We start from the raw sequence: 25,000 nt of genomic DNA, 5'->3' as shown, positions 1-25,000 counted from the left end.
CCAGAGAAAATTGAAGGGAACATTATGATAACTTTTTAACTTCCTGGCTCCATAAGATCCTTGATCTATTTGAAGCAATGTCGTATGGCATCGAGAGAGAGAGCACATAGATCTCTTACAGAGTCTGCGTCTGATAAAAATACTGCTCTAAGGTCTGTTATTGTTAGATTCTTTTCATCACATAATAAAGAATTAATTCTCAAAACAGCATGGTCAAAATATCCCATCAAACTGGAAGGAACAATAATTAGATTTGATAATGACTATTGTCCCACAGTAATCTCAAAAAGGAAAGTTTTTTTTTTTTTTTTTTTTTTTTTTTTTTTTAGCATTGATTAAGGAAATTAAGAAAAAGCAACTTAAAGTCCACCTGCTTTTCCTAGCTAGACTAAAACTATTTCTTCCCGATGAGACATGAATTTTTGAGAACTTTGACACTGTGTTATCTTTTGTAAAAGCAAAAAAATAATAGAACAACCTGAAGAAATGGATTGGAGTAATAGTACTTTGAAAAGACTGGCTGAGAGAAATGGCTGGAAAAATCAATGAAAAAAAGAAAAAATTAGAACAAAAGTGACTATCTAACTACCTAATTTATTTTATGGATTTGCAGATTTCACATTTATTGTATATAAAAGTAATTTTTTATTATTCACCTCAATCTAAACTTTTTTACTTTAAGAAGAGAATAAGGAAAACCGCACTTGAAGGGTAACTTTAAAATCGTTATCATATTTAAACATGTTTTTACATAAATTATATGCTTATTTTCATATTAAATTTTAATCTTACAAGTCAAAGTTAGCATATTAACCTCTACAACATATAGACAATTGATTTAGCAAATACTTATATAAGGCTGATTTTCCATTCAAGTTATACAAACTAACTGTATGACAGGGGAGGGGTGTCACAACCAATAATTTTAGTGTCAGTTTAAGATTATATGACCCTATATAGAATGACTAAAATCAAAGTAATGCAGTGTCACTATATCTTTGAATTCAATAGAAGCAGTCTACATTTCTTTAGTAGTTTAGAAGTGTGTTCTCTGTGTCTATAGCTATTATAGTTATACTAGAGCCATCTGGCATGCTTTCGTAGTTGTAGTGGATTATCGAGCATATGGAGGAAGAGAAGAATATGAAGGTAAGTGATATAGCTCTGACATACCTTACTAATATCTTTTTTGCAGTATGGATGTGGCGTTTTAGTTTTCTATCAAGTTGTTGTTGTGGATCATATTCTGGGATGGTGTTTTTATGTTCTTGTTTGTTGGGCTATCTAGTTAACTGTGAAGATTTTGTATTAAGGATCCATTGAGGATGGGGGATGTTTCAAGTCATTGGTGCTTTGGGTGATGAGTGGCAGTTTGTACTGAAATGCTTTGGACTGACATTGAGGTACTGTTTTTGTGGTGGGGTGATCAGGGTTTTGATGGGTTGAAATAGATTAGTTTTGTATAAAGTGATATGTTCTACTGGTTTATAAGTGATCTGACGGGGGCTGTTTTAGATATTCAGAGTTAGCATGTTTTGTTTGGGAGCAGGGCGATCGGAGGGCTGAGGGGAGTATGAAGGCAATAGCTTGGTCTTTTGTCGTTGGACTGGATGATAATATTTGAATCATTGCTTATCTGGTTATTTAGCCTGTAAGTTAAATGGCTGCAGTGTGAGGAAATACTGTGTATGTTTGAAGCTTCTTGAGTATTGTGCTCTTTTTTTACCTTCATTTTCCCGCCGTGTTCATGAGAACTTTAATATTGTGGGCTCTTTGACATGGTTTGCACAGATTGAGTTCTGTCTTGAGGAAAATTTAAATACACTACAATTCATTACCCAGTGTTAAGCCTTGAGGAATGTAACAGGTCTCGTTCTGTGCCTGACAATGTGTATGTAATCTAAGTGATATGTACTATCTCTATGTAAGTATAAATGATGCATGGAGCTATGGACGTAAACATATGTTTAAGTGCAGTATTCTATGTACATTAGGGTTTCCAGTCATACCTCTTTTCATATTGTAGTAATCAGAGTTATAGTAAAATGCTGCAGTTATTTTATAAAAACACTGAAGGGAACCCTATTTGGGTGCTGAGTAGTAATGTGCTGCAACTGCAGAAGAAGGCAACTTGAGCTTTAATCAAGCAATCAGAACACAGGTAATTTAATACTCTACAATACAAACTGTGATTAATCAGACTGGGCCTCAGTCAGTTAGTTTTTAACTCTTTCATATTGTCTGAAACAAACTGTCACAGGACTGTTAACATTAAAACTGACCAGGCTCTTTCTTTTTGCAGGAAGGTGTAATCCTTATCACAGAATAAACAAATCTCACTAATGCCAGTTGGTGGTTGAGTGATTATAGCACTGATTGTACTGTACTGCCAGTTATGGTATTGGCATAGTCATCATATTGGAAACTGCACTGCGGTGGTGGTGCTGCGGTAGTGTTGTCGCCTCACAGTTAGACGTTGCACGTTCGATTCTCAGTTAGAGCGTCTTCTGTGTGTCATGTGTGAATGGGCGTTCCTTCATTGAAGGTTGTGCATTAGGCCCGGCAAGCCAGCACATAAAAATCTACTGCCAATCATTAGCGGACCGGAGTTCCGCCATGGCGACCCCTAACCGGGAAAAGCCAAAAGACAGTCGTAGACAGTATCATATTGGAAACTGCATGTGCTATTTACTGTAGTTAAAAGAGGAAAACAATCATCTTTCTTTGAATTTCAAGGAGAGAAGATATATATCTGTAACAATTGATACAAAATAAGATTTTTGTTATGTTTGTGTTTTGGCATTGTCATCACTGCCACTGTGTTTATTTACTATAAGTAATATAATTTAAAGTGAACAAAGACATAAATACATTGCATTCATGCTTCTTGATTCTTCATTCATGAATTCTGGAGGGGGCTGGGGGTGGTTGGGAAACAGAGGTCCAAAATTATATTATACTATTTAATTTAAAGTGTGACAGGTTTTGCATTGATATGCATTTTCTGAATGGCAAATATGGTCGTTAATGTCTTTTGTTATTGATTGATTATGATCATCAGAGACTTACTAAGAGGAATAAACATTTCTAGCTTCTTTAGCTATTTAAAGATAAACTTCTTCAATGATTTTTAGATTTTCTGTTTAAAAGTTACTGACTGTGAGGAAAACAGGTGAACCTATTAAACAATATCTCAGCTGTTTAATCATTATTATTAATATCTTAAGACAAACATTAGGAGATATATCTTTAGTTACATATCTCATATCTGCACAGGATTCTGCAGGGTGATCAGATTTTGCATTGTACTTTTGAATTGCTGCATGTGAGCTTAGTGTTTTATGGCAGATTGTTGGGATGTATTTTGGAATGATGACATCAAATGATGACATATATCTGAATTTATGTTATCAAATCCTTCAGAGGGTGTGTGTTGGTGTGAACACTGTTGCTCTTTTCACTTTCTGTTTATGACAACAGTATTTGAAATCTGTTTCTATTTTTGGCCCTCTGTTTTGTTAGGTGTCATTTGTGTTTTGTGTTCCAGGGGGTTGAGAGGTTTGTTTTGCAGCAAACAACACTGATATGTTTTAAATCTATTGGCAGTGGCCAATACTTAAATATATGCATATCTTTATATAATGTATACTTGTGATTCATATATTCATATACATTGAAAACTATACTCTTTCTGGCATTGATTGCAGTACAGTATTGGGGAATATACAGATGTTTAGACTCTGTTTCAGTTCAAACATGTTACCTAAGTGCACAGTCTAGAGATAATATATATTGTTTTTAAACATTGTCTTACACAATACTTCACTACAAATTACTTCTTCTTCTTCTTCTGGCTTTTCCCGGTTAGGGATCGCCACAGCAGATCATCTGTCTGCTCATGATTGGCAGTGGAGTTTTACAGTGTCGAGTTGCCAGCCCGGCGCCGAACCTTCCACAGAAGGCACACAGACACACTCACACCTAAGGCCAATTTAGTGTGTCCAATCCACCTACTGTATGTCTTTGGGGTGTGGGAGGAAACCGGAGCACCCAGAGGAAACCCACGCAACCATAGGGAGGACATGCAGACTCCGCACAGAAGGCACCCCAGCCAAGAATCGAACCAGAGAACCTCTTGCTGTGAGGTGGCAACACTAACCACTGCACCACTGTGGCTGCTCACTTCACTACAAATTACTGAACATTTAAAAGGGAAGAAAAATGAAAAAGAAAGAAAAAAAAGAGAGAAAAAATGATGATTTCCTTTGGATTATGACTGCCATAATAAGCATATAAACAAGCTGCGACTTCCTATGAAAATACTATGTATATGGATATATTTTTCTTAAACATTCAAGCATATTTCATTACTGTATGTTATATATCCATAATTTTTGAATTAACTTAAGGAAGTATCTTTAATCTAATATTCAATTGTTTATTCAGACTTGTTCTTAATGTTCAAAACTTGCATTTGGTTTTTACTAATATATTCAATATGTAATTTGATAAAATCTTTCAGAGAATACTTTGCCTTAATTACTGGAAGGGCTATTAGAAGTTTATTATTAATGCCCCTCTTCATTACTTTTAAGATCTGGTATATTCATGAACATATACAAAAAGAAAATATTTTAACAAAATAGTAGGCTATGTTTTAGTCAAGTTACTAGATATAATAAACCTTGCTCTTATTTGTAAATGGTTGGGTCCAATTAGAGCTGTCAATATTGATTACTTAGTTTGTCATACAAGTTTCTCTTTAGAATCATATTATTGTATTTGGATCCAGATCTAATACCAACATTGTAGTTGTATGGTTATGTTCAGATTCATTTGTATAGATTTTAACAAGACCCATTAACTAAGTGTATTCTTATTTTATTAATGCAATCTTCAAATTATTTAGATTGAAAATAGTTGCTTTTTTATTTTTCACTTATTATATTTCACTGAACTTCACCATTAAATACAATTCTTCGGAAATATTGCATTGTATATATAAATAGTTTGCTTTATCCTGACTCATGCTGTAGAACCTTTTAATTAACATAAGTAAAAACTTGATCAACTCATAGAAATCTAGTTTAATGTGAGAGTTAATACTATATATATATATATATATATATATATATATATATATATATATATATGTATATATATATATATATATATATATATATATATATTACATTTTTAGATACTATTATTTATTTTATTTTACAATAATAATAATTGATTTGCAATGGCAGAGTTGATCTAATTCTGCTTTTTTAGTTTGATATAATGACTTGAATAGAATCACTATCTAAGTCTGGAGTTATATACTCCATGTGGGGTGGGATAGTTAGAACTTCATTACGTTGTATAGTTTTTGAGATACCTATTATTTTTCGATGTCTACAGTTAATTGTTTTATATATAATAATATAATATATTATATAATAGTTTTCAAAATAGACTATTTTTTATAAGTTATAGTCTCTTTTATAGTGGTTTCCGTATGCTACTACATTATATGTTACAGAAATCTTTATGTAAAATATTATGTAGGGTATAATAGATGACAAATTTAAAGTGTATATCAATCAGTATTAATGCTTTGAGTAATGGTTGTGAAAGGAGTAGTTTTTATAAATATTTAAAACTATTTTCACCCAGCTTATATGTGTTCAAAAAACACATCTATTAACAAATAATATAGATAGACTTAATAATAAACAATATACAGTAAAAACTAGTCCTCAATGTAATCAAAAAGAAGATAAGTTGGTATATTGTGGAAAAACGCTTTACCTATACTACATATTTTAAGCACCTATAATGACGATAACGTATGTTTTGTCTAGTTAATATACTAATTAACAGGAACATATATTCCTTACTTAACTTATATTGAATACATGGCCTAGGTATTAAAACAGCTAAAATTAAATTAGAACAGATCCTTCAGTATTCAAAGGGAAGTCTCATCATTGTTGGAGATTTTAATTGCATTTTACATGAAAACGATACTAATACTAAAGAGAAGTGTAAAATATCTGCCACAGCCAAAGCATTAATGAACTTTGCCAATATACTTAACATTAAAGATACCAATGAATTTCCAGTTAAAGGCTCATTCTTTAAACTCATTTCTCAAATAGACATGGCACATAATCAAAAATTGACAGAGTTTTTGTTTCAAATGATTTAGTTACTTATTTAGACAAAGTTAAACTAATTTCCTGCCCAATTACTGATCATAATGTCATAACATTTGATTTTTTTAAAGTATAACAATAATATCCACATTAAAAGAATTCCGGCATATATTACTAACTTGAATTGTTCAGTTAAGAGGTACAAATGTATTTAGAATTTAATAATACAAAAAAAAATGTATCAGGAGCTTATATATGGGATGCTCTTAAATCCTTTTTATATGGAAAAATCACAAACTGATATTCATTAAAAATGAAGCAGTGGGATAAGGATTTAAATAATTGATGAGAAAAAATAGATAAACTAAAACTAGAAGATCAAATTAACAATAATAACTCAGTAAAATAAATAAATAAGTTACAAAATAAATACTTAGAAATTCTAAATCATAAAATTAAAATAAATTTGGAAAAGATTAAACACATTATTCAATAAATCCAAAATCCTTACGTAAAATCACTTCTAGGACTAAAATGGTAATCAAGTCAAATCACATTAAAGAATTATATACTGAGAGTAAAAAGAAAAAATTTACTTCAATTGAAGATATTCTTAGACAATTTTGAACTCATTTTATCGAACTTAATCAATTTAGTACAGTAATGAATTTACAAGAAGCAATAAAAGTTATTATTAGAAAATACTCTAAAAATAAATTGACAGATCAACATTTGAAAATAATTGATAAACCTATATCAATGTTTGGACTTACAAATCAAATATAGAAATTAAAATCTAATAAAGCCCCAGGTAATGATGGCATACTACCAGAACTTTATAAATGAATTCCCCAAAATGCACTAAATATTTTACTTCATACTTTTTGGCTAGTTAAAGATTTAACAATAGTTGCACAATCATGGAAATATACATTTATTTCCCCAATTTTGAAATCTGATAAGGACTCATCTGAATGTACATCTTATAGACCTATTTCATTATTAAATGTTGATTATAAATTATTTATGTCTACTGTGCCTAGTACAATTCAACAATTTCTTCCATACCAAATTAATAATGACCAGACTGGATTTATAAAAAATAGGAATTCTTATGATAATATTAAAATAATTTTAACTATAATTGACTACACTGACAATATAAAACATTATTTGATACTAGTTTGTCTTGATATCAATAGTGCATTTGACACAGTTAATTTGGATTATCTTTTATTAGTACTGCAAGAATATAACTTCTCAGTAGACTTTCTACAACTTATAAAAAATATATATGATAATTAATTTGCTTATATAAAAATAGGCTATGTTTCACACTCAGTCTTGATCACCAAAGGTGCAAAACTAGGATGTCCCCTGTCACCATTGCTTTTCACTTTGCTAGAAAATAGACCAAAAATACTTCCTTCGTTCCCTTAATGACTCTTCTTTGCAAAAGTAGAAACAGCAGGCAGAAAGAAGATCAAGTCCAAACCAAGCCAATATAAGAAGATTTATTAAAAATGCAGGTTAGCGCTTTCGGGTGGATATCCTTCTTCAGCCAACATACATTGATTCTAAAACATCTTATATACATTTTAAAAACTCATCAGACAATTAAACAATTAACTTTTACATTTTACCCACCTTTTTTTCAAGGCTGGTTTTAAAGGAACACAATTGTTAAGACCTGGTGCTGTGTCTACTGCCAAATTTAAAATCCATTTAAGCTCTGCATATTCAGTTTTGTTAACAATGTCACCCCCCCACCTTCTTGTATTATTTGCATTACCAAAAATGAAAAACTATGATCTGGAAAGCATTTAATATTTTGATACAAGGCATTTTTCTCATCTCTTAATCTGATAGAAGACATATGATTTAATATTCTAGTTTTGAGTTTGCAGTTCATTTTCCCCACATAAAAAAACGTGAAATTGTTTACATTTTGCAAGGTAGACCACTTTTGCAGTATGGCAATCAGCATAAAAATCAAAGCTAGATTTTCTATCAGTAATTGGATGTATAAAATAACCTGCACTGTTTAGCAAAGTGTATGCCTTACAATGTCCACACGGAAATGTCCCCAACCTTGAACATTTTATACTACTCCTCTGCCTTATTTCAAGTTCATGACATAGTAGGTCCTTTACGTTATTATTACGCCTGTATACAAATTTAGATTCTCTGTCTATACTATCTCTCAAGCCCTCATTGCTTAAATGAATTTTCAAATTATTCTTGATAATATTACTGATATCATAGATGTTACTACTAAACTTTAATATCATTTTAGACTTACTATTATATCTATGAGATGTTCTTGTGGGCCTTCTTGAATTTTCTGAATTTTTTCGCTCTATCTTGTCTATTTAAGAGCACTTCATGTCTATCCCTGTCTATTTTATTTTCTTTATAACCCTTATCTACCAAATGTTGTCAAGATATCCATTTCTGTATCAAACACATCAATATATGTACATAGCTGTGAATCTCTATAACATTGACCCTTCACTCCCCTCCCTGCCCCCAATTCCCTCCCGCCCCCAGTACCTCTAAATTTATAGTACTATAGCCACTCCCCCACTTTCTAGATCTGCTCTATGATTCACTCACTAGCTGAATCACATATAATGATATACTCCTCTTTACTACCCCTCTTGTTCACACCCCTCTTGTTCACACCATACCTCCTTACCTTGTATGTAAACCAGTTTCTTACGGGATTTCAGGTTCCAAAAGGCCATACTATCACCCCAGCTGTAAATCCTTCCACCTTCAACCATACTTACAGTACCAGATCCTATCCAACATCTTGTTCAGTCTATCAACATCTCAACCCCAGGCACATTAGCTCTAGATCCAAACACTACCACAAACTAATAAACAAATTCTTGAAGTTCATCACCAAGTATAGACTCAACCTAATACTTGGTGGTGATATTCACCCCAATCCTGGCCCACTCACTTCAGATACACATACCCCCTCTACTTGTAATCTAAGCTACAAACCTACAATTAATAGGCCAACTAACTCTCTCCTAGTCTGTCATCTCAATATTAGAAGCATTAATAACAAGGTACATGAATTGCATGCACTTCTGGATGTCCACTCCCCTGAGATTCTCTGTTTATCTGAAACCTGGTTAAAACCTAACACTAAAGTCAATTAAGTGTTACCACCTGGGTACAACATACACAGGCTGGATCGTGCTTCACGGAAGGGGGGTGGGGTAGCTGCACTCTATAAATCTGAGTTGAATGTCACCATAGATATAACACAACCTCCTCAGATTAATAACTCTGAGATTCTTGCCATCAAATTGCAACTTAATAAAAATAAATGCATTAATATCATCTGTATGTACATTCCCCCAGGTAACAATATATCTACATTTGAAGATATCCTGCACTGGTTATCATGTCACTACCCCCAAGAAACCCTACTACTTGGAGACTTTAACATAGACTGGGGCACCTGTTCCTTAGAATCCCCAACCACCCATATTAACCTGCATGCATTTACACAAATCATATCCACCACTACCAGGATAGGTAAACCCAACCAAAAAGAAAGTATACTTGACTGGGTACTCATAAACAGTCACCCCCAACTGTACACCTCTGGTACCCTCCTTAATGGCCTAAGCGATCACCTTCTCACATATGTAATTAAGCACAAAACCATTAATTCCCAACAACCCTTACTCAGAAAGGTTAGAAACAATAAAAACTTTGACCCTGCCAAATTCCAACAAGAACTAAACTCATGTAATTGGTCTATTCTAAAACACCTCCCCTTAGAGGAAGCAGTAGCACTACTTTAACAACAAATTCCTTGAGATCCTTGATTTGCATGCATCTGTTTGTTCAAAGAGAACCAAGGCAAAAACTGCACCATGGCTTTCTATAGAGTCTAAACTCAAAATTACCCTTAGAAACAAAGCATGGGCTTTATGGCGTTCTTCTAAAGACCCTCAAAATCACATTAAATACAGGCAATCCAGGAACGAAACCAAAAAATCAATTTTACAAGACAAAATACAATACTACTGTAATTTACAGACAGTAAATCAAAATAACCCTCAGAAGTTTTGGGCAGGTTTAAATAATCTACTACATCCTGGACAAAGTTCAACCCCAATCCCTGCTGCTACTATTGATAAAACCCCTGAAGATGTTTCTGATAGTTTTAACCAATTCTTTACTGAGACAATTCAAGCTCTAGCTAGCCAACTACCTCCTAGCTCCCCTGGTCCTGAAAGTAGCACCCCTAGAAACCTACTTGCGTTCAGCTTCCAACCAGTCACCACTTCACTTATCCATACCTTGATCAAAAAATTAAAACCCTCTACACTTTCTGCTGATCAACTCCCTGCCAAGTACCTACAAAAATCAGCTGATGCTATTGCTTACCCCGTCTCAATACTAATCAATCGAACCATAGTAGAAGCTAAAATTACCACCATCTGGAAAATATCCGATGTAATCCCACTTCACAAAGGAGGCAGCTCTACTGAATTCTCCAATTATAGGCCAATAGCTATATTCTATCCACTTGCAAAGATTATGGAAAAATGTATTCATAGACAACTCATGCACCACCTAATCCAAAATCGCCTTATGGCAGACACTCAGCATGGCTTCCGTCCTCATCACAGCACTACTTCAGCCCTCCTAGCCTTTACTAATACCATAAACCATAATCGCAACAATAATTATATATCCTCAGCCCTCTTTTTGGATCTTTCCAAGGCATTCAATATGGTTGATCACCAACTTTTAATCCACACCTTGCAAACATTCTGTCTAGATACTGGAGCCCTCCAATGATTTCAATCCTACCTGAATGGTCGACAGCAGGCTGTCCTCTGGCAGAACAAACTCTCTAACCTTCTACCTAACACCCTCGGAGTACCACAAGGCTCTATGCTAGGGCCCTTGCTGTACTCCATCTTCATTAACGACCTTTATGCTGTCATCCCAAAAGTCACCTGTATCCAATATGCTGATGACTCTACTCTGATTTGCTCAGCCACATCTCCAGTAGAGTTATGGTCAGCTACCCAGACCACCTTTAATACAATAGAAAACTGGCTTTCTGAACATTGTCTGATCCTAAATCCCAAAGAAACAAAAATGCTGTTATTTTCACCAACACGTAGGTCTACCGCTTTCACCTTTACCATAAAATCAAATGATGGCACAATAATCTCCCCTGACCCATCTACAAAACTATTAGGCGTCATCATAGACAATAATCTCAAATTTGACCTACATGTTAACCAAACTATCAAAACCATCAATAAAAAACTAGGGTCACTTTACAGAATAAAAGCCTTCCTAACCCCTCCAGCTAAAATTGACATAGCTCGCTCTCACCTTCTTTCAACCCTTCTGTATGCATCCCCTCTACTCTCTAATTTGAACAAGACTGTCCTTAACAAACTCTCAATTTGCTACAACCACATTGCCAGGTTTGCCACTGGTCTGCCTTTTAGGACACATCATTGCATCAATCTAAATCAGCTTGGTTGGCTTGAACTACCTAGCCTAATCCAGTATAACCAACTGATTATGGCCTATAAAATCCTCTATAATCCAGACAATACTCCTGCACTTAAAAATATTATCACCCCCTATAACAATCCTAGAACACTTCAATCCTCTAACAAACTACTAATTCAGTCTAGCAAAATTAATAACACAGCTGGTGATTCTCTCTTTGCAAACTCTGTAAGTAGATCCTGGAACTCTCTTCCAGCTGATATTACCTTACTTTCCACCTTAGGTCAATTTAAAACTAGACTCAAACAACATTTGTCACTTAACTGGCTATGTCAATGTATCAAGCCTGGCTAACTCAAATGTGTAAAAATCTGTTAACCAGTTTACTGTGTAATTTAATTTAATCCTGACTTGTGCTCAGGACTAACTGTAACCTGTGGAACTTGTTTAACTTGCTTACTTATGTAATCTCTGTAAATAGTCTGTAATATGTAATGCTGGTATTATGTAATGCTGTATCTGCTTACCCTTGGAGCTTTTCTCCCCGGGCATCCGCTGAAAATGGACATGCATCCAGTCAGACTATCCCGGTCAACAAATGTAAAATAAATAAAAATAAATAAAAATACTGAGGATGCATGCTATGAGCATCCAAAAGGTGATTCTTCCAGCATTCTTTTCTATAAAGGGTAGTTTACAGAATGCCTTGTTGATTTTTAATAACATTTACATCTTAAAAGGCTATTCTTTCTTTACTAAAACTAAGAGAGAACTTTAGAAAATCAGTTGTAGTATCCATGTATTTGACATATTCACAAAGGGAATTGTCATTATGTGCCCATAACATAAAAATATCATCCACAAATCTTACATAAAACATGACATATTTGTTCCATAAATGCATTGTGTCATGCAAATATTTCTGCTCCCAATAAGCTAACACCAGATTTGCGTATGAGTTAGCACATGGTGTGCCCATAGCAATACCTTGTTTTTTGCTTATAGTAACTACCATTACAAATAAAAACATTATTTTCTAAGATCAACCATAATGCTTCTAATATCAGACATTTGGTTTTCTCATCATATAAGTTTTTGTCTTTCATAATTTCCTCAATAGCTTTAATTCCAAAATCATTGCCAATAACTGTAAATAAATTATTTACATCTAAAGTTGCTAATAGTACATCTTTAAGATTCAAATCATGACAAATCTCATATAGTTCAGACAAAAAATGTGCAGAGTCTTTCAAAATACCTGGATATAATTCAAGAAAAGGTTTCATCTTAGCTTCTACCCACATTGAAATACATTCAGTGACCCATTCTCTCCCTGAGACGATAGGCCGCATTGGTGGTGGTAATATATGCTTATGAATTTTTGGAAGTGCCTTAATTAGGGGTATTATTGGGTGTTCAATACAGAAAAACATGAATAACTCTTTATCTAAAATTTGTTCAGTCAATAATGTTTTAAGTTTATCATTTACTCCCTTAATAATGTGTTGAATCTTAAGTGGTGAAATCATTTCATAATTAGTTTAATCATTCAATAAGGTCTTTAATGATGCAATGTATGCTTCTGAATCCATTACTACAATGCCTCCCCCTTTATGCGTTGGTCTTATTACTATATTAGGGTCTTGTATTAAGGTACTAAGCTATCCTTTCAGTTTGATTTAAGTTATTAAAATGACAGTGCACATTCTCAAAATACTGTCTAATATCTCGTTCACATGTTTTTAAAAAAGTTTTTGCAGTTGAATTAATTGGGGGCGCAAAGGTACTTGGCTGTTTGAATGTGTTAACTTTATGCATATTATCTTTAAACATAACGTTTAAGGCAACATTCCTACCAAACAGATTTAAATCCAAAAGAACATCATTCAAAACAGATGCTCTACTTGGCACAAATGAAATACCTTTCCCCAATACTTGCATTTGAACATTTGTTAATTGCACAGTAGATATATTAAAAACATTATTAGCACTATGAGAATTAAAATCATGATAACCAGAAACAGTCAGTTCATTGTTTTCCTTCATTTTACCTCTCTTTGGGTTGAACATCCCCTCTTGTATTCCTTTTTTCTCACCAACACTGGAAACAAATGAAAAGTTGTCGCATTTTTAGTTATGGGAACTTTAGGTCTCACTCTCAAACCCAACACTGGCTCACTCTTCTGTTGGCTGACATCATGTATTGGCATCTGGTGAGCAGTTCGTATCAGCTATTCCTCGGCTGCTGAAGACGTAACAGGTGTAGGAGTTACAGCCGAGGGAATAGTTGGACCAGTCATGATGTGATTATTATCAGCATTAGAGAAGTTATTATTAATAACATTAGTTTGATGATTTCCATCCCCTACGCTAAATTCAGCTCTAGGAGTCTCTCTAGGTCACATAAAGATATTACCTGGCACAAAATCATTATAGTCTCTTTGGATCTTTTTCATTTTCACTTGTTGTAGTTTAGATTCAAAAGCAGCTATATTATTTAACACATCTGTGATCTTTTGTAAATGAAGTTCTGAAGTATACTGCAATTGTAGATCTTTCTGAAGTCTTTTTACTTCTTCTCTTAAACCTTGTTCAGTTGGTGAATAAAACTCTATTAATAATCTCATGTACTTAAAACTAGTGTCAATGTTAATCTGTTGTTATTTGGCCAGTAACTCTGGGAAACTATCTCCCTGAGCAGGCATGCATAGCACCCGCATCCCACTGGGCAATATCTTATATTGCAAGCATGCCTCTAGATGAAAACGTTGCCATTGCAACCTTTTTAGTTTTCTTAGAGAGTCATCAAGACAGTTTAAAAGTTCAAAAATAGTCTCAGTCAATTGCTCACCTAGAGCTTGTTCTGATGTTTCCATTTCACTCCGTGGTAAATCCATTTTTAGCAGAGGATTCGTACACATAAAAACATTATAATTAAATCTCTCAGTCACTGTAGTCATCACTTCTTTATGCGGTTGGTAGCCCAGTTCTACCACCTCATCTTCTATATCAGCTATAGTGGGAGTGAGGAACAGCAAAATTCAATAGAAAATAGACCAAAAATACTTCAAGTAGAAACAGCATGCAGAAAGAAGATTGAGTCCAAACCAAGCCAATATAAGAAGATTTATTAAAAATGCAGGTTAGCGTTTTCAAGTGGATACCCTTCTTCAGACAACATACATTGATTCTAAAATATCTTATATACATTTTAAAAACTCATTAGACAATTAAACAATTAACTTTTACATTTCACCCACCTTTTATCAATTGCCTTGTATCAACATATTAAATGCTTTCCGGATCATAGTTTTTTATTTTTGGTAATGCAAATAATACAAGAATGTGGGGGGGGGGGGGTGACATTGTTAACAAAACTGAATATGCAGAGCTTTAATGGATTTTAAATTTGGCAGCACACACAGCACCAGGTCTTAACAATTGTGTTCCTTTAAAACCAGCTTTCTTTGGGTCAGAGTTGTTTGTGATATATGGGAAGGAGGAAGAAAAAGAAGAGTGGTTTTGTGTTTTCATCTAGAGGCATGCATGCAATATAATATAGTGCCCAGAGGGATGCGAGTGCTATGCCTGCCTGCTCAGGGAGATAGTTTCCCAGAGCTACTGGCCAAATGGCAACAGATTAACATTGACACTAGTTTTCAGTACATGAGATTATTAATAGAGTTATATACACCAACTGAACAAGGTTTAAGAGAAGAAATAAAAAGACTTCAGAAAGATTTACAATTGCGTTGTACTTCAGAACTTCATTTACAAAATATCACATATGTGTTAAATAATATAGCTGCTTTTGAATCTAAACTTCAAGCAAGTGAAAATGAAAAAGATCCAAAGAGACTATAAAGATTTTGTGCTAGGTAATATCTTTATGTGACCTAGAGAGACTCCTAGAGCTGAATTTAGCGTAGGGGATGGAAATCATCAAACTAATGTTATTAATAATAACTTCTCCAATGCTGATAATAATCACATTGTGACTGGTCCAACTATTCCCTCAGCTGTAACGCCTACACCAGTTACATCTTCAGCAGCTGAGGAACAGCTGATACAAACTGCTCACCAGACACCAATACATGACATCAGCCAGCAGAAGAATGAGCCAGTGTTGGGTTTGAGAGTGAGACCTAAAGTTCCCATAACTAAAAATGCGACGACTTTTCATTTGTTTCCAGTGCCGGTGAGAAAAAAGGAATACAAGAGGGGACGTTCAACCCAAAGAGAGGTAAAATGAAGGAAAACAACAAATTGACTGTTTCTGGTTATCATGATTTTAATTCTCATAATGCTAACAATGTTTTAAATATATCTACTGTGCAATTAACAAATGTTCAAATGCAAGTATTGGGAAAAGGTCTTTCATTTGTGCCAAGTAGAGCATCTGTTTTGAATGATGTTCTTTTGGATTTAAATCTGTTTGGTAGGAATGTTGCCTTAAACGTTATGTTTAAAGATAATCTGCATAAAGCTAACACATTCAAACAGCCAAGTACCTTTGTGCCCCCAACTAATTCAACTGTAAAAACTTTTTTAAAAACATGTGAATGAGATATTAGACAGTATTTGGAGAATGTGCACTGTCGTTTTAATAATTTAAATCAAGCTGAAAGGATAGCTTTAAATACCTTAGTACAAGACCCTAATATAGTAATAAAACCAGCGGATAAAAAGAGGAGGCATTGTAGTAATGGATTCAGAAGCATACATTGCATCATTAAAGACCTTATTGAATGATCAAACTACTTTTGAAATTATTTCACCACTTAAGATTCAACACATTATTAAGGGAGTAAATGATAAACTTAAAACATTATTGACTGAACAAATTTTAGATAAAGAGTTATTCACATTTTTCTGTATTGAACACCCAATAATACCCCTATTTAAGGGACTTCCAAAAATTCATAAGCATATATTACCACCACCAATGCGGCCCATCGTCTCGGGGAGAGGATGGGTCACTAAATGTATTTCAATGTGGGTAGAATCTAAGCTGAAACCTTTGCTTGAATTATATCCAGGTATTTTGAAAGACTCTGCACATTTTTTGTCTGAACTATATGAGACTTGTCATGATTTGAATTTTAAAGATGTACTATTAGCAACTTTAGATGTAAATAATTTATTTACAGTTATTGGCAATGGTTTTGGAATTAAAGCTACTGAGGAAATTATGAAAGACAAAAATGCATATGATGAGAAAACCAAATGTCTGATATTAGAAGTGTTATGGTTGATCTTAGAAAATAATGTTTTTATTTGTAATGGTAGTTACTATAAGTAAAAACAAGGTATTGCTATGGGCACACCATGTGCTAACTCATATGCAAATCTGGTGTTAGCTTATTGGGAGCAGAAATATTTGCATAACACACTGCATTTATGGAACAGATATGTCATGTTTTATGTAAGATTTGTGGATGATATTTTTATGTTATGGGCACATAATGAAAATTCCCTTTGTGAATATGTCAAATACATGGATACTACAACTGATTTTCTAAAGTTCTCTCTTAATTTTAGTAGAGAAAGAATAGCCTTCTTAGATGTAAATGTTATTAAAAATCAACAAGGCATTCTGCAAACTACCCTTTATAGAAAAGAATGCTGGAAGAATCACTTTTTGGATGCTCATAGCATGCATCCTCAGTATACCTTTTGTAATGTAGTGAAGGGTCAATGTTATAGAGTTTCACGGCTATGTACAGATATTGATGTGTTTGATAGAGAAATGGATATCTTGACACAACATTTGGTAGATAAGGGTTATAAATAAAATAAAATAAACAGGGATAGACATGAAGTGCTCTTAAATAGACAAGATAGAGTGAAGCCATGGTTCTCAGAAAATTCAAGAAGGCCCACAAGAACATCTCATAGATATAATAGTAAGTCTAAAGTGACATTAAAGTTTAATAGTAACATCTATGATATCAGTAATATTATCAAGAATAATTGGAAGATTCTTTTAAGTGATGAGGGCTTGAGAGATAGTATAGACAGAGAACCTAAATTTGTATACAGGCATAATAATAACCTAAAGGACCTACTATGTCATGAACCTGAAATAAGGCAGAAGAGTAGTATAAAATATTCAAGGTTGGGGACATTTCCATGTGGACATTGTAAGGCATGCACTTTGCTAAACAGTGCAGGTTATTTTATACATCCAATTACTGATAGAAAATCTAGCTTTGATTTTTATGCTGTTTGCCATACTGCAAATGTGGTCTACCTTGCAAAATGTAAACAATGTTCAAGTTTTTATGTGGGGAAAATGAACTGCAAACTCAAAACTAGAATATTAAATCATATGTCTTCTATCAGATTAAGAGATGAGAAAAATGCCTTGTATCAAGTTAGTAAATGCTTTACGGATCATAGTTTTTCATTTTTGGTAATGCAAACAATACAAGAAGGTAGGGGGGGGGTGACAAATGGATGTTAAATTTGGCAGCAGACACATCACCAGATCTTAACAATTGTGTTCCTTTAAAACCAGCCTTGAAAAAAAGGTGGGTGAAATGTAAAATTTAATTGTTTAATTGTCTAATGATTTTTTAAAATGTATATAAGATGTTTTAGAATCAATGTATGTTGTTTGAAGAAGGGTATCCACCCGAAAGTGCTAACCTGCATTTTTAATAAATCTTCTTATATTGGCTTGGTTTGGACTCGATCTTTTTTCTGCCTGCTTTTCACTTTGATCATGGAGCCCTTCACAAACTACATAAGATCAAATTCAGAAGTAAAAGGTATACAATTTGGTTATAACCTAAATTCAAAAATATTTTTATGTGCAGATGATATTTTATTGACATTGACAAGCAACAAAAATTCTCTTAGCTCCCTTTTAAGGCTACTAAAAAATTTCAATCCAAATCAGGCCTCACATTTAATGAAGATAAAAAAAATGTATGTATAACTCTAATATTTCTAACACACCTAAAGAGTATTCTAAATGCATAGTCAAAGATGATAAAATTAAATATTTAGGAATAACATTAACTAAAAACATTAAATATATAATTAATATAAATTACAGTGATAGTGTAGACAAAATTAAAACTCATTAACAAATAGAATAATTTCTTATTTACAATAGAAGAGAGACTTTTAATTATAAAAATGATAACACTACCAAAATACTATATATAATACAATCTTTGGCCTTTCTATTCCTAAACAACATATAAGAGCTTTTAATGCTTTAATGCTTAAATTTTGTTGGCATCCTAACAGACCTAGATTAGCACTTAAACACCATCTAAGAAGTTGGACTTGTGGGAGAACAGGTTTACCAAATGTAGAATTATATTCTACTTCCGCTGTTATAAAAACAATTATTTCTTGATAAATAATAATTATTCTGCTAAATCGAAGGACATCAAGAAAGTATTCTTATAAAAATAATCAACCAATCCACAAGCATTATAATAAAATAATTAGTAATAGCTTTCTTTGATTATTAAAAGATTTTATATTGGGACATCAATATCCATTAATAAATTCAACCTACATCACCACAACAATGATTAACTTCAGAAATATGGTATATAGAGAGACAGATTATAAAGCCTGATTATTCTTAATATTTCCTATAGCATATACACAAAATGATATTAACACATGTAATACACTTATAATGAACACTTTTAAAGAAAAAAACAATTAATGTTTTGGTTCTAATTAATGGTTAAAGAAAAAATACATTATCTAAACTTTACATTGAATAAATTTGACTTAAATAGTGAAATGTGGTTGTATATTCAAAATTGTAGTATTCTATAGAAAAGATAAGTTTAATGCATTCATCAATAAAAAAGGAGATTCCAAAATGTATTGAACTTTTGATATTGCTGATACATCAAAATCTCCCAGAGAAAGGATTTTATCCAAAATTTATAAGGTGAATAAAACTAAGTCAGATTATTGTAAAGATAATTACTGGGATTAATTTATAGCTATCAACAATTATTACCCAAGTGATTGTAAGAAAAAATGATACTTATATCTTCAGCACAAACCACAATGTAACTAAAGTGGAAATTATTTTCATGGAAATTCATACATAAAGCCTTTATTACACCTCATAAAATAGAATTAGTGTCTAAAAAGAAAATTGGTTGTTGGAGATGTGGATTGAACATTAAAGCTGATTGGCAACATACAATTTATGAAAGTACTTTAATCAAACCATGTTGGAATGAAGTCATTTATTTTATACAGGCATTATTTCATAATAATTTCATGTTAAACAAATCATTAATTTTGTTTAATACCCAAATTCTTGCAAATGTTAAGAAAATTGACTACTCTCTTCTTTGGACTCTCCTGACAATTGTAAGGAAAGTGATCACAAAAATATTGGAAAAGTGTTTCTACTTCATCAATACAAGAATTCTTTAACACTGCAATTGAAAGCTGTCATTTGGAGAGTTTATCAATCAAAGAACCACTAGAATGACCTCTTCCCTAAATTTGTGGATGAAACTCAAGAATTTGTTATATAAACAAACATTAAACCAGTCATGAAATATAAATTTTAAATATTGGAATGTGTTATTTTTCTTGTAAATAGTTGATTTTTTAATGTTAAATTTGTTTTTTGTATCAGTGCAATTTCTATATATACATTGTTATGATATTCTTTGTTGTTCATTTTTAATACTTTATAAAAATATTTAGAAATAAAAAGAAATGCCTGAGTCATTTTCAGGCTCACCATATTATATTATTCCTCTGGCAGTATAAAACATACAACTTCGTGGTCCTATATTTTGTAGCACACTGTTTCAAAAGTACTTTTTCCGAAGAAGGAGAGAAGGTGGAAGGCATGGCTGAAGGCAGGAAGAGAGGAGAAAGGCTAGGACTGTGGTAGTGAGGGTTGGAACTTTGAATGTTGGCAGCATGACTGGTATAGGGAGAAAGCTAGCTGATATGATGGACAGAAGGAAGGTTGGTATATTGTGTGTGCAAGAGACCAGATTGAAGGGGAGTAAGGCTGGGTGTATTGGAGGAGGGTTCAAATTGTTTTATCATGGTGTGGATGGGAGGATAAATGGCGTAGGAGTTATCCTGAAGGAACAGTGTGCTAAGAGTGTTTTGGAGGTGAGTGATGTTTATGAAGCTGGAAACTGACGGTGTAATGATGGATGTTGTTAGTGCATATGCTCCACAAGTTGGGTGTGCGATGGACGAGAAAGAAAATTTTTGGAGTGAGTTGGATGAAGTCATGATGTCTGTACCCAAGGGTGAGAGAGTGGTGATTGGAAAAGATTTCAATGGGCATGTTGGTGAAGGGAACAGAGGGGATGAGGAAGTGATGGGTAGGTATGGTGTTAAAGGAATGCAGAAGGTCAAATGGTATAGGATTTTGTGAAAAGGATGGACATGGCTGTGGTGAATACGTATTTTAACAAGAGGGAGGAGCATAGGGTAACATACAAGAGTGGAGGAAGATGCACACAGCTGGATTATATCTTATGTAGGAGGGCCAGTTCGAAAGAGATTGGAGACTGTAAAGTGGTGACCAGGGAAAGTGTAGTTAGGCAGCATAGGATGGTGGTTTGTAAGATGATGTTGGTGATCAAGAAGAGGAGGAGGAGTGTGAGGGCAGCACTGAGGATCAAATGGTGGAAATTGAAAAAGGGTAATTGTGAGGTGGAGCTCAGGGAAGAGTTAAGACAGGCACTGGGTGGCACTGAAGAGTTACCAAATAGCTGGGTACTACTGCAGAGCTAGTAAGGGAGATGGCTAGAAAGGTGCTTGGTATGACATCTGGATGGAGGAAGGACAACAAGGAGACGTGGTGGAATGAGGAAGTACAGGAGAGTATACAGAGAAAGAGGTTGGCAAAGAAGAAGTGGGATTGTCAGAGAGATGAAGAAAGTAGACAGGAGTATAAAGAGATGAGGTGCATGGCAAAGAGAGAGGTGGTGAAGGATAAGGCATATGAAGAGTTGCATGAAAGGTTGGACACTAAGGAGTGAGAAAAGGACCTGTACCGATTGGCTAGGCAGAGGGACCGAGCTAGTAAAGATGTGCAACAGGTAAAGGTGATAAAAGATAATGAGGGAAACATACAAGCAAGGAGAGTGTGTTGAGAAGATGGAAACAGTACTTTGAGGGGCTGATGAATGAAGAGAATGAGAAGGAGAGAAGGTTGGATGATGTGCGGATAGTGAATCATGAAGTGCAATGGATTAGCAAGGAGGAAGTAAGGATCGCTATGAAGAGGATGAAGAATGAAAAGGCTGTTGGTCCAGATGACATACCTGTGGAAGCATGAAAGTGTTTAGCTGAAATGGCAGTGGAGGTTTTAACCAGATTGTTTAATGAAATTTTGGAACGTGAGAGGATGCCTGAGGAATGGAGAAAAAGTGTTTTGGTACCGATTTTTAAGCATAAGATGATGTGCAGAGCTGTAGTAACTACGGAGGGATTAAATTGATCAGTCACAGCATGAAGTTATGGGAAAGAGTTGTGGAAGCTAGATTAAGAAGGGACGTGATGATTAGTGGTCATCAGTATGGTTTCATGCTGGGAAAGATATCTACAGATGTGATGTTTCTTCTGAGAGTGTTGATGGAGAAGTACAGAGAAGGTCAGAAAGAGTTGCATTGTGTTTTTGTAGACTTAGAGAAAGCATATGACAGGGTGCCTAGAGAGGAGTTGTGGTATTGTATGAGGAAGTTGGGAGTGTCATAGAAATATATAAGAGTGGTACAGGATATGTATGAGGGCAGTGTGACAGCGGTGAGGTCTGTGGTGGGAGTGACGGATGCATTTAAGGTGGAGGTGGGATTACATCAAGGATCAACTCTGAGCCCTTTCTTATTTGCAATGGTGATGGACAGGTTGACAGACGAGATCAGACAGGAGTCCTGGTGGACTGTGATGTTTGCAGATGACATGGTGATCTGTAGTGAGAGTAGGGAACAGGTAGAGGAGACCCTGGAGAGATGGAGATATGCTCAAGAGAGTAGAGGAATGAAGGTCAGCAGGACTAAGACAGAATATATCTGGCGAATGAGAGGGAGGATAGAGGAATGGTGGGGATGCAAGGAGTAGAGGTGGCCAAGGTGGATGAGTTTAAATACTTGGGATCAATAGTTCAGAGTAATGGTGAGTGTGGAAGAGAGGTGAAGAAGAGAGTACAGACAGGATGGAGTGGGTGCAAAAGAGTGTCAGGAGTGATTTGTGACAGAAGAGTACCAGTAAGAGTGAAAGGGAAGGTCTACAAGAGGATAGTGAGACCAGCTATGTTATATGGGTTGGAGACAGTGGCATTGACACAAAGGCAGGAGTTAGAGCTGGATGTGGCAGAGTTAAAGATGTTAAGATTTGCACTGGGTGTGACGAGGGTGGACAGGATTAGGAATAAGTATATTGGAGGGTCAGCCCAGGTTGGAAGGTTTGGAGACAAAGCCAGAGAGGCAAGATTATGTTGGTTTGGACATGTACTGAGGAGGGATGCTGAGTATATTGGGAAAAAGATGCTAAGGATGAAGCTACCAGGTAAAAGGAAAAGAAGAAGGCCTAAGATAAGGTTTATGGATGTGGTGAGAGAGGACATGCAGGTGGTTGGTGTGACAGAGCAAGATGCAGAGGACAGGAAGAAATGGAAACAGTTGATCCGCTGTGGTGACCCCTAATGGGAACAGCCGAAAGATGATGATGTAAAAAGAATATTTTCTTTATTGATGTACAGGATGAAATCCATTAAAACCTGGCAACTACATAGTTTCATATCTGATTTGTGACCTACAGGAAGCAGAGAAGAATCATCTTGAAAGCATGGATGGGTGGCAGATTCCAGGACTATGCAAACTGGGGTATTATTAATTATTTACTTCAGCCTAAATGGAATGTAGCAAAACATAATGAAGTGCATGGAGGGCCACAATTACACTCAAAATGGCTAAAACAAGCAGACAGTACTGATCAGAAAAAGAACAGCAGCAGGGCATGAAATGGCTTCATTCCAACTCCTGTTTCTGCCTCCTGTCTGCTAAAGTACACAAAGTATTTTGAATTAAGCTGCTCCCCTTACACAGGGAATACATAAGATGTCAAACACTTTTGCAGTGGTTTACTGGCATTCAACATCAGAACATATGTGGGTTTTTTTTAAATCTAACTCTTGATTAATTTGTAGTACATGGAGAAGATAATTCTCTGCACACTACAAAGAACTATGAGCAGATCGTAACCCTGTATTATTCGACATGGTTGTCAAGATTTACCTCTCAAGCTTCTCTCTCAGGGTAAATATATTGACATCCATATCTCAAATACATAATAAAGTGGTTAAGATCACAGACTCGCTCATAATCTTCTATGTTAGCAACATGATGGCAACACAGTGGTGTAACCATTAATGTTGTTTCCTCAGCGCTTTCTTCTCAGGTTTGATTCTCAACTGGACTGACTTCTGCGCAGGGTTAGCATGTGTTTTGTGTATCCACATGGGTTTTCCTGAGTGCTGCAGTCTCCTCCCACATCCCAAAGATCTGCACTTAGGTGAATGTGGCAGCCTTTTAACTTGCCTGTAAGCACACATCGTGTGTGTGTGTGTGTGTGTGTGTGTGTGTGTGTGTGTGTGTGTGTGTGTGTGTGTGTGTAGATGTTCGTGCTGTACATATAAATGCATTGGAAGAGGAGTCCATGCAAACATCTTGTGTGTGTCAATATGTTTGTATGTGTGGCTGTATGTGAGTGTGTGTGTGTGTGTGTGTGTGTGTGTGTGTGTGTGTGTGTGTGTGTGTGTGTGTGTGTGTGTGTGTGTGTGTGTGTGTGTGTGTGTGTGTGTGCATCCTATGAAGGATTGGCATCTGGTTTCTCTTCCACGATTAGTCCTTACTCCTACTGAATGCTGAGATAGGCTCTGACTCCCCTGAACTATTCATAGCAAAAGCTGGCATTAAAGAGTAATTGAATTAATGTGTAACATGAGCATCACAGAAAACAAATATTTTACATGATTCTGCAGAAATGCTAGCAGGAGACAAGGTCATAAAAATGCTAAAAACAGTAAAATTGTGTTCTGTATAAATATTTCAGTAAACAACGTACCTTTTGTTTTAGCTGTAAAACTGTTTGCTTTATTTGATGAAAGTCTTCGCAGGTGGCTGAACAAGTTCCAGCTTTCATCACATTTTCTGATTTCCTATAGTGACCTGCAAAAGGTAACCATTAATGTATTCAATAATTTTATTCAGCACCCTCATATTGTCATATTCATTCAAAAACACCTTGCATTAGGAAACTCAGAAACAGCAGCAAAAATAGCAAAAACTAGAAAACACTTAAAAAGTATTTAGTTACAT

General features: G+C 34.7%; 1 protein-coding gene across 1 annotated transcript in view; it reads right to left on the bottom strand.

The window, feature by feature from the left end:
- Nucleotides 1-25,000, bottom strand: part of CCBE1 (collagen and calcium binding EGF domains 1) — a 1,498,511-nt gene that overhangs the window by 267,240 nt on the left and 1,206,271 nt on the right. The window contains exon 6 of the mRNA XM_044070315.1: nucleotides 24,747-24,850. Coding sequence (XP_043926250.1) covers nucleotides 24,747-24,850 — 104 coding nt within the window. The remainder of the gene's footprint in view (nucleotides 1-24,746; nucleotides 24,851-25,000) is intronic.

Source organism: Protopterus annectens, chromosome 1.part0 (assembly GCF_019279795.1).
Source record: "Protopterus annectens isolate FY-2018-M chromosome 1.part0, PAN1.0, whole genome shotgun sequence".
Taxonomy (NCBI): domain Eukaryota; kingdom Metazoa; phylum Chordata; order Ceratodontiformes; family Protopteridae; genus Protopterus; species Protopterus annectens.
The sequence above is the reverse complement of the archived record's forward strand: the minus strand, read 5'-3'. Positions and strand labels throughout refer to the sequence as shown.